General features: G+C 33.6%; 1 protein-coding gene across 3 annotated transcripts in view; it reads right to left on the bottom strand.

Moving 5' to 3' along the window:
- The window catches only part of Arl13b (ARF like GTPase 13B), a 67,327-nt gene that overhangs the window by 47,660 nt on the left and 7,479 nt on the right, over positions 1 to 12,188 (bottom strand). The window contains exon 2 of one of the 3 annotated variants that reach the window (XM_020183691.2): positions 5,320 to 5,390. The exons of 1 other annotated variant lie outside the window; for it this stretch is intronic. In XM_020183691.2, coding sequence (XP_020039280.2) covers positions 5,320 to 5,390 — 71 coding nt within the window. The remainder of the gene's footprint in view (positions 1 to 5,319; positions 5,391 to 12,188) is intronic. One more of the 3 variants, XM_074072944.1, reaches the window with a different exon arrangement.

Raw genomic sequence — 12,188 nt, 5'->3', positions numbered from 1 at the left:
GTTTTTTGATTTTTGGTTTTGTTTTGTTTTTTGTTGTTTTTGTTTTGGTGTTACTGGGGTTAAACTCTGGGGCTTTACTTTTGCTATGCACAGCCATTCCTGTAGACTATCACAACTTCTGTGGAGTGATAAAGAAAATCATAAACATTCAAAGAATAAAAGAACTTTGGCAAAATAAAAAAAAATGAGAGATGAGTAAAACAACTCTTTAATTATGTTAATTAAAGACACAATGGGAATAAAAAGACCTTGAGGGCCATTAGAAACAATGCATAAATTATGCTATTTCTACAGGAACATGTTTTTGATACTCTAAGAAATTTATAATTGGAGAGTTTGGAGGTGAGGAGGTTTCCATATATGACAACACAAAGAAGATACAGGATGCTCATGATTACAATGTCTAAGGAGTAGGAATGACAATAAAAGATTAAAGAAAGATCCCTGAGGGTCATCATAGACTTCACATGGGAGGTGAGGCTTAGTCTGGAAATCTACGTAGGATTTAAACAAGGACAAGAGTAATCTATGTAAGGGAAATAGCAAAGTCAAATAAGTAGCAACAAACGGAACATTGTGACTGGAATAAGTCTTAAATACTGTTCATTTACCTTGTTTTGCTTTATTTTTGGGACAGGGGCTCCCTATGTAGCCCAGGCTGACCTTAAGCTCACTATCATCCTGCCTCAGCCTATGAAGTACTAAAATTACAGACACACATTACCACACCCAACAAGTCCTTAATATTATGAATGTATGGCTAAGCTAGACAGAAAAGTTTCCTGAAGACAGAAAATGAAGAGCCACTGAAAGTATTTGGTAGACCAATGATACAATTAAGGTAAATAAAGTGGTGTTTTGTTAAGAATCTTCTTGAAAATCTCTATATTGACTAAAAATGAGTGACAGTCACATCTCAGAAGTATGAAAATAGAAACAAAGAGATGGAAAAGAAAGAACTCATAAATGGTCAACAAAAGCAGCTGACTCATATTTACAGAAAAATGACCAGGCTTTATGTTTGTCATTTCTATTCTCTCTTCATCACTAGAAAGTACTATAAATATTACCCCACAGGACTTTGTTTAGAGATGCAATGTTAAAACAGTAGCCAAAAACTATATGAGGCTTTCAAATTTTTAAAAAAATTAAAACGAAATAAAATTAAAAACTCAGTTCCTCAGCTGTATCAGCTAGATTTCTCCAAAGCCACATGTGGCTAGTGGCCCACCCTGGTGGATAGCTAACATAGACCATTCCCATAACTGCCAAAAACTCTACTGAACAATGCTAGTTTGGAGGGTCTGATTTATACATCTAGCAAAACATTTTTTGTTTCAAAGATAAATTTGAAAGACGTTTACTAAGCTTAAGTGTCACTGAGAAATAGACTTGTAATGCATCACTCCCTTTAAAAAAGTACCTTAGTGCAGTTTACCCTACATGCGAGAAAGTTAACAGAGCCATGAAAAATCACATTTTTGCTCATACCTTCATTATCTACAAAAAGGCAAGTTAGACCTAATACAAGCAGTCTGATTTTCCAGGAATAGGGTTGCACTACATATTTTAAAATGTGGAGATAGTCAGGGCCAGAACTGGTTTCCACAAATAAAATAGGCTGGTTTATTTTGGTTATGAAATGATATGATTTCCCAGGAAATCACTGGTGGAAATAAATCCACTGTATTAGAACTTGGATGAAGAAACTAACATGACCAAATGCACACTTGGTACCAGAACTTTGTTAGGCATGAGGGTGCAAAGATAAAATATGGTTGCTGTCTTCAAAGAACATGTAGTGCAAAGGAGAAAAACAGAATATTAATGGAGTAACACTAAATTTGCATGTTCTGTGAAAAAGCCTGGAGAGGATAGCATGGGGGAATTCAAGAAGAGGATAAAAAGGAAGGGGTGGTGAGTTATGGCCCAGAAAGTCTTCGGAGAAGAAGTGGAGCACGAATAAAGTTTAAAAGCTACATAATTGTAAACAGAAAAGGAAGAACATTCTAGGCAGAACAAACAATGTAAGCACAGATAAGATACTGTGCAATACTCCCAGCAAACCAATTCAGGTTAAAAAAATTTTTCCAAGGTTATATGATAGTTAGAGCCAGGACTCAAATCCAGGTTCTCAAGACTTTCAAGGCCTTTCCTACTGGAATCCAGGTCTTCAGAACTACAAATGGAATACCCTCAACTCTCCTCTGATCCAGACTTAAGACTTGTGTTTCAAAACATAAGACTAAATGTTTACATACAACTTTCCCAATAAATCCTTATCTGATGGTTCCTTTCTACTTATAGTATTACCTTTTATGATAGTAATTCACTACAATAATATCCAATCTTCTACATGACCCTCATAATAGACTATACCTTTCCAACAGGTGGGATTATGTCTTTTTATCCTTAGCATTCACCACAAAGCACATAAAGTTCAATACTACATCACAACACTGCTAAGATAGCTGCAACTGCTATCCACACATCCATCCTTCTTTTGTCCTTGGATATATTTAACCATCCATCCTTATAATAATTTATTGAGGAACTATTTTAGATGAAGCATTATTTAAAAATCAAGGATTCTTATATGCTATTATCCAACAAAGCAAAAGACCAATTCACAGAAAAAAATATTTATACTTAAAATAACAATAGTTTCCTATTAGGAAACAATAATGGACAGTCAGAATTTTTTCTTTTATCTAGGCACATGACTATTTAGGATAGATTATAATTCCCAACCTCAATGGCATGTAATAGCCATGAGAGGTAGTTCCAGTTAGTAGTGTGTTATTAAATATTTAACTACCAACTTGGAGGTGGGGGGGAACCTTAGAATGTAGTAGTTGTCAATTTCCATGGTAACATCAGATACTGTGGTGGCACCTGAACACAGAGTTGGAAGAGATATGTATCACTGACTGTTGCCATTTGACATGAGCCAATATGAGGAAATAGGATGGGGTCCAGAACATCACTGCTTGTAGTCAAAGACATACAGCCTAAAATATATGGCAGCTTCTGGTCCACATTCTTAAAGGAAAGGAGCATGGTCTCCCCTTACCCTTTACCTCTTCCTTCCAAATAAAATCATGTTGTAGAAAGGTATCCTAGACCATGTAGGTGAGAAAGGACACTAGGGATGTTAAAGCAAATAGGATAAAGAACTGAGTTCCTAGCATCACAGAGTGCCATACTAGTCCTAGACTACTTTTGCTTGGGCTGTTACCAGAAAGAAATAAACTTCAACCTTGTTGAACCACTATTATTTTAGGTCTCTATTATACCAGTTGAACCTATGTACTACTAATGTAACCACTTTGACAGCCATGATGAAGAGAAGTTGATAGGAAAAAGAAAAGTTCATGATAGGAAAGCTACTTTTAGATTAAGAAGCCATTGCGGTGTGACAGATGAAAGACATGGAGGGTCTCCACTTAAGCAATAGCAATATAGTGAGATAGAAGATAGACATATCTCAAAAGAAATTAGTAAATTCAAAGGAAAAAAAGAAAAGGCCAAAAGGTAAGAGAATAACCAGAAATAAGTGAAAGGGTAGAAGATATTTTAAGAAGGCTGCCTAGTATACATGAGAGGCATCATCTAAACAACTAGGAAACCAAACTGAGTAAAACTGCCCTTAGAGGATTTATAGTCTAGAAAAGTGGAAAGATAAACAAGTAAATTCATTTAAATAGCGGTACAGTTAAGAATAGGGGGGAAAAAAGGAGAACATAGTCAATTCCATAATCAACTCTCCTAACAGAATGGAAGTGGTTGAAGCATACTTTTTATAAAGGAGAAAACAATAGGACAAAATAAGTCTTTAAATATAAGTAGATATTGTATCTAATAAGAAAACCAGGAACAATAGAAACAAAAAGGCAAAGGCATGAGAAAGATTCATGTGGGACACCTCAAATAGTTCTATATAACTGGAATATTGAAAATAATTCAAGGCAAGCAATCAGTCATCATGGAGTAGACTAAAAAATAAATATGAGAGGAAGTACACAACTGAAAAAAAAAGAAAAAGAGGAGAGCTCAAAATTACAGGCAGCTGTGACTTTTACTTTATTATGTGATATCCTGAGCACTGATGATTGAGATGAGATAGTATGCATATTAAATAATCAGAGGGCTTTTATGTATTAATATCTTGCAAAACTTACTGTTGGAGGAAAACACTGTTTCGTCACAAATTCTATACAACATTAGGTGTAACAATTAGACATGTAGTCTTCCAAATCCTTTTTGTTACCCTTTATGCTATCTTCTATGCTTACCCTTCCAGAATACTCACTGTCATTATTAAAGAGATAGTGAATATTTTAGGCCTTGGGGCCATACAGTCTCTTTCTTTTTATTATTTTTAAATCTTTTTTTATTTTAAAATTTTTTATTAGGATATATTCATTACATAGGGGGATTCAGTCTCTTTCTTAACCACAGACAACTCTGACAGTGCAGGGTGAAAGCAGCCATTATCATATGCAAACAAATGAGCAAGGTTGTGTTCTAAAGACAATTTATGGACCTTAAAATTTGAATTTCATGTGTGATGAAATATTATTCTTTAAATTTCAATCATTTACAAATGCAGCGCATCTTCTTAGCTTGTGAACCTTATAAAAACAGGTAACAAAGCAGATTTGAACTGTAGGCTATGACACCTTATCTAAACTTCTTCCCTTTTCCATTCTTCAAAACCTTACATTCAGGAAAGCACACACCTAATGATCTGCTAATCAGACCATCTAGTTTGATTCCCATACTTAGAATATCCTCTTTCTGTAGGTACTTTCACTTCTGTGCTTTGTTTATACATTATTTTCTTTTTCTAAATCAAAAAATGCTCAGGGTATCTCATAATAAAATAAAGGTTACAGCTGCCTATAACTATCTGAAAAATAACTAAAGCAAAATGTGCTTCCAACAGAGCTCATGTACTGAAGCATATGCCTAGCAAGCACAAGGTCCTGTGTTCAAACCCCAGTACTACCCCTACCCCCAAAAAATGACATATCATATAGGAAAGAAACCAGCAAGAAATGCTGGCTAACTATACTTTTACTTCCATTTTCTATAGGAGTAGCTACTTGACTAAATTCTGGCTAAGAAAATTAGGAGATGGGTATCCTTAAAGCAAAGGTGTATCAGTCTATTCCAATCTTAAATATGAAAATAAGCTGATACCATGATGTGTACACTGTTTGTACTGTATTAACATGTAATAAAGCAATTTAATATAAATAAATGAGTTCAAATAAATAAATAGAGTTCAAAAACCATACAAATATATTAGCTTACCTCCTTGGATCCCCTTTGCTGTGGCCGTTTTACCAGCATTATCAAGTCCCACCATCACAAGAGTCACCTTTCTTAAAATAATAAAAATTAAAAATCACTTTCTTTGTTGATTTGGGATTGGGAATAAAGACAAATTCATTCATCTAAGCAACATTAAAAGAGCATCTACTATATACAAGACAATCTGTCAGATGGTAGAAGGCATAGTGATGAATAAAAAATAAATTTGAAAGTGAAATTCATGAAAAAAATGCCTTTAAATTGTCATTCTTTTGTTCTCTAAACAAATGAAATAAAATTATGCAATGTATAATCTAAGCAATAGAAAAGAAATGAAGAGAACGAGAGGTAGGAAGGTAGAGTCTAACCCTGAGATCTTTGTTAAAGACTCAATTTTCTATTTTATCAAATTTCAGGGTTTATTACAAATCTGTTTATCTTATAAATGTACATTAGAAAAGAATGCTGGCTAGGTCATAGGCTCAACTCTGTTTTTTTTATATGTAGTACCTTACCAAAGAAAATCTAAAATGCAGTCTAATAACGTTATTATTAACTTAGGCGCTTACAGATATTTAAAGAGGCTTCCTACAATTAGAAAGTTTAAAATGTTTCTGATTGTATACCTAAACTCCACAGAGCAAAAAAATCAAACAAAGCTTTCATCTATTTCAGTTGTTCAACTGAACACACACAAGTGCAGTTAAGAAACTTGTCAAAGGTCACACAATCAATCAATTACCAAGTGGGAACCAGAACCTGACTGACTTAACTCCTAAGAATTCCTTAAACCAAGGCAAGGTACAAAAGAATTAACCTATTGTACTGGTCCTATTAACCTGGTGAACCATTTACCACTTTGACTTTTACAGTGAGTGAAATGAATTTATTCTGAATGTTAATTTCTTGTTATCCAAGAGCCTTGGTCTTTTCTAAATGTTTCGATTCACTACAGTAAATAAGCAGAAGTTATAGCTATACTTGACTCAGTGTAAGTATAAGATAAATCACAATAACTAGCATTCTTACACTCCTCCCCAAACAGCTGATGGTGAAGGACAGTAGGTATGCCAAAGAAATCTACAGCAGATTATGAATTTATGGAGATGAGGGAGCTTGTAAGGTCTAGGCATCCTTATGCATGTTGAAATTTCACCTGCATTATCCACTTAAAAAAACATGAATTTATTGCCTAAAGATACTATATTTAGAATACAATTTTATTATTTTATTTGAAGAATCACAATTATGAGTTGAAGAATTAAGTGTCAAACCTCAAAGAACAAGATTTCAGTACAAAAACATAGCAAGTAATTATCCAGAAAAAATAATGTAGCACATTAAATAAATGTTTTAGGTAATTCAAATTACTCATTGTGTGATTAGACTAAAATAACATTAACATTAAAGCCAGTTCAACTATTATTTAATTATTTTTGATGTATTTCAAGATCTACAGTGTCAAATATTACCATCAACGTAAACAAATACTTTTGGAGAATGAATCCATGTTTTCTGCTTGTTTGCATCACTTATTCTACAAATATTAAATACCCATTATACAGTAGCAAACAAAACATCTATAATCCCTCAGAAACTTTACAGTTCAGCAAGAAAACAGGCATTGGAGAGGTGATTTCAGTAACACAGGATGCCATAAAAAGGAGGCACTAGTAGCCATGAAAATGGAGAGCAGAAACCTAAAACCATGCTATAAATAAACACTGACCAAGTCAGCAGATCCTAAGAACATCATGGAGTTCTTTCACATATCCGCATGAGCCACAGAAAATATTCTCTAATACACCTTTTTGAAGAAAATCACCTCTCATTCTCTATTACATCAGCAGCATCTTATGTTTTCTCCACTTTTGTCTTAAAATTTTCAAGTTTCATGTCTATACCACATTTTGAACATCACTTTTATTTTTGTGGTGCTAAAGCTCAAATCCAGGGCCTTATGCACAGTGACCAAGTGGTCTACCACCGAGCTAACCTTCACCACTGAACATTGCTTTTAGAGCTACCAAAGATGTTAGGTTTTACCTAAGAGCTTGTCTTCTTTTCTAGGCTATTATATTCAAACAAACCAAAGAAGTCCTACAAAGATGAAAATCATTTTGAAAAATTATAATCATACTGAGACTGACCAAGCCTTGTATGCACATATGAATAATAAAATAATAAAAAAAAAAGAAAGAAAAGCCAGGCTCAAAAGAGTAGTCTGTGTTTTACCCACACATACACGTGAAAAAAAAAAAAATACTGAGACTGACCAAAATAAGTCTCTGTGGATTCTAGTTTTACCTAGTCTACTTTGTACCTCGTTAATTTTTAAGATAATGAAATATACTTGAAAAAAAGGTTTTAATTAAATATTTGAGGTAATTAAAGTCTTGGTGAATAAATATAATATTAGCAAAACAAATAAAAATCATGCATGAATTACACCAAAGAGTTAAATTTAAACTGTCAGAAAAGAATGGGCTTTAAAGGTTAACAATTATATAAAATTCAAAATTTTGTGCAACATTTTCAGTTTTGTTCTGTTTGTTTTGAGATAGGGTCTTGCTAAGAAGCCCAGGCTGTCTTGAACTTGGTAAACAGTCCAGGCTGACCTGATCCCTGCCTCAGCCTTCCACGTGCAGGGATTACAGGTATGAATCACCTTGCCTGGCCTATGCAACTTTTAAACAGTAAAGATGTACAACCTATTTAACACATGTTAAAATGTACATGTTATAATGGCTTTTTAAAATATGATAAATTATCACTGGGGACAGTTTGACCATATGAAAGATTGTCTTTTAGTCATATGATTACTGATCAAATTATGTTAACCCTTCAAATTGAAAACAATGATACACAGTAGGTTTGCAGAGTCTAGACTAGCAATAAAATCAATCATTTATTCATTTGTTCATATAACAAATCAATGAATACACATTAGGAATTATGGACAGAAAAATTCATCAGACATGATTTCTATCCCTAAGTGCTCATCTAGTGACAGCAACTAAAATTTAAATATCAAAACATTGTAACACTATTTAAGCTTAAGATGTTCATCTATCAATGTAAAGATAATAAAGGAATACAGAGCAAGGGAACATCATCCAGCCCAGATACATGGAAGGTCAGGAAAGCTTCTCAAACAAGAGAATTTAGTTAAATTCTTAACTAAGAAGTTTGCCAAGGAAGGGGAAGGCAAAGATAGGAGAAAGAAAAATTCCAGACTGAGAACACTTCAAGCAGATATCATATTGTCTTGTGAGTTAAAAATTGAGGGATAAGAGTACATCTCAGAATAGCAGCCTTGAGCAAAAGGAAAACAAAATCACAACTGAACACAGCAATGTATTGAGTCCAAAGAGAACATGACTTGCTTCTACCTAAGGAATCAGTATTATCAAATAGTTCGTGATATGAACTTTCCAGAATTGAAACTGATCACACTCCACTCTTACTATTACAACTATAAAATCTTAGATTGCATAACAAACTGGAAAGGCTGAAATGGAAAGCACTCTATGGTACTGAAAGATTTACAGTACGTTTTCACCCGTAATAAGTAGCATAAAAGGGGGAACTCTGAAATAAAGCCACAAATTTGATATTGGAGAGAAATGGACTCAGGTCTCAAATTTGGAATTTCCATGTTGTATGACCTGAGACAAATTACTTAACTTCTCAAAATGTCATCAGTAAAATGAGATAACAATACCCAAATGAACGTGTTAAAATTAAACAATGTGAGTGATGTGTATAATGCCTGTGGCACACAGTATATGCTCAACCAATAGTTATTCTTATTACGGCACAAAGCTGAAGACAGGGATCCACAGATGATACTAGAGAGATAGGTGGAAACAGATGATTAATGTACTCAGTCATGGATGTACTGGCAGCAGTACTAGTCACACTGTTGAAGCCTGGACTATATTACTACATTTATGAGTCATATAGGTTGCAGTGAAAATATTAGAACATATGAAATAGTCCTGGAAGTGTACACAAAGAAGAGCCAGGGGATAACAGAGAAGGGAACTCCAACAACCTTTAAAAAAAACTATTCTTGTGATCAGAAGAAAATGAGGGGACCAAAAAGATGGCAAGAGTGAGAACCAATTCCAGAGGGTTAAGAAATGAACAATATCAAACACTGTGAAGTTTCATAAAGTAAATGGATCTTGTTTGGTCACCACATATGGTGCATACCTGTATGCACTCAGGAGATCAACCAGCCTGGGGTACACAGTAAGACCTTATATCAATCAATCAATCAATAAATAAATATCTTTGTATTAACTACCTCAACTTTAACATTTCAGAATTAAACACTCTAAGCTTCTCTGAACCCTGCAATAATCAATGGTTTGAATTTATATAGCATGTCTCAATCATTCCAAGCTGTTTCACTTTATCATTTATCCTCACACTGACCCTGCAAGCACAGCAAAGACAAAATACTCCAGGTTTCAGCATTAAGAAGTCAGTCCACAGAAGTTTCCATGGGAAATTTAAATAAAATGGTTTATAAAAATAATGATATTATTATTTTATAGATTAGCTCAAGTCATTTTGTTTATTCTAAAATTTGTAGACACATACCTCATTTTCAACAAAATAACTTGGAATTTTCCCCCATGTCCCACCACAATCACAGCTTAGTTCCTGAGTCCAAAAGGATGATTACTTAGTAATAGGTAGATTAACTAAGGTCATAAGCATACCTTATAAGCAACATAGCATGTTGCTAGTAAAACCTAACTATGATGTTTGTAAAATCCAGCTATGGAATTTTTTTGCTTAAAAACACAAAATCAAGTCCACACTCAGCAGCTTCCTCTTCAGGCACTCCCAGCACATCTGCAATGTATAGGATTCCCCTGGCTTTTCAGAACCATTCCCTGCAACTTTCCATACATACAGTCTCTTCTACCAGAATTGTTCAATCAACTTCATAGCACCAGTAGCAAATGTGTCAGGCACACAGTGGGCATCTTTACTAAATCAAAACAACATATATTTTCTGATACCCAACGTGCTGAGTAAATACTAAGTAAAATTAAAATACATCATTTTAAGTTGAGAAAATGCTCTAATGAATTTAATTTACATAAATCTTCATATCAAAATTGTTCAATATGAGAATGTAATTAAAGCTATATACCTTCGTATATCAAATTGGCTGAAGTTTTCTGAAAACACATGTTCATGATTCAAGGTAATAATTAACAGAAAGAGTTTTAAAACTGAAATATTTCTCAGGAAAAAAGTGAAAGGTAAGGATCAAAAGACCTCAAGGTTATTTTACAGTAGCAATTTGCCTTAACAAGTGAAGACTTCTGCAGTCCAGGAGCTAGTATTTAAAGTTGTTGAAGTTAATGTAGCGGCAAACAGAGCCCCAAATTGAGTACATAAGGGCTCAATTTTAGCCCTTATCTCAGGATCCCTTTTAATATAACATATATACAAATTAAGATAGTAGAAATATAAGCAGCATAATACTTGAGAGTAGTAAAGATAGAAAACACTTAAATTCTGAATATTTTTGAATGACATTGTTGTAATATATTTAACACTTACAAGTCCAAACTTCATCTGTCAGCTAAGAAAATTAGGAATTACTTCAAAATATAATATGCAAGTAAAAGATAAAACATTTTACTAAAACATCAAAGAGCAAAGTATAACACATGAAATTTTAAATACTTTGTATATAGAGAAAGCTCTAAGTGTTAACATAAACACATACAAATTCTAAAAGTAACGTAAAGACATATGGAAAGAGGTTTGGAAACCCTGTTTTATGATATAATTGTGAGAGAATTTTAAAAAATCTGACAGAACGAAAAACTATACCAAAATAAATTATGATATGATTTTGTTATTTAAGTGTACTATTTCCTGACATTTTAATTCAAATTGCAGAGCCCAGCATAACAGTGCATCAAAATCACTATCTAAATTTACTGAGTTATGAGAGTACCAAATTTGGGTCATATCCTAACTTTGAAGACTTGATAAAGCCCAACTCTTTACTGTTAAATTTTTTCACCTCTAAAATATGACAGGGTGAAAAATAAAATAAAATAAGAAAGCCCTGAAAGTATAGCTTAGTGGTAGAATTTAGGTTTATCATGTACAAGGCCTTGGGTTCAATCTCAGTTTGCGTGTGCGCAAGCACACACACACACACACACACACACACACACACACACACACGGGAGCAAAACAAGAAGGTCTCTAGGTTCTTTGTTATCCTAAAATTCTACAATTCTTACTAAGCACAAGCACTAGAGAACAGAAAGAAATATAATGCATTTTAGTTCAGCATACAGCACATTAGATAATCCTTGCTAATCAGGATATACATACATCTTAATTAGGAAATTACAGAATCAGCAATTTCTATAAATGATCTAGATTTAGTTACATTTATTTAGATCAAAAAGGTGGTATTGAGGAGTTATTCCTCCAATGAGGAAAAAAAAAAACTTGTAGCAGAGTACATTTTACTAGATGCCACAGTGATGTACACAGAAAGCACTAATCTTCATTGCTTTATGTGACATGAGTCTCTTCTTTTAGACTTGGTCAGGGCAACAATAATTTACTAACAATATTAAAATAAAGCTTTGACAGGTAGAATTGTGATGCTGAAAAACATAGATGGCTAAGAAATTAGGTCCAAATACTGGTAACCTCTGGGAGTGATGGTGTTAGACAGACAGCATGTAGGACCTCTTAAGAATTTGTTACCTATTTTCTTAAAAATAGAACTGAAATGTGATACTGAAGGCTAATATTTGTAAAACTTGAATGTCAGGCATATGGGTACTTACATTTTTCTTTCAAAACATAAT

Source organism: Castor canadensis, chromosome 5 (assembly GCF_047511655.1).
Source record: "Castor canadensis chromosome 5, mCasCan1.hap1v2, whole genome shotgun sequence".
NCBI lineage: Eukaryota > Metazoa > Chordata > Mammalia > Rodentia > Castoridae > Castor > Castor canadensis.
Note: the sequence above shows the minus strand (reverse complement) of the source record. Positions and strands in the feature narration are given on the sequence as shown.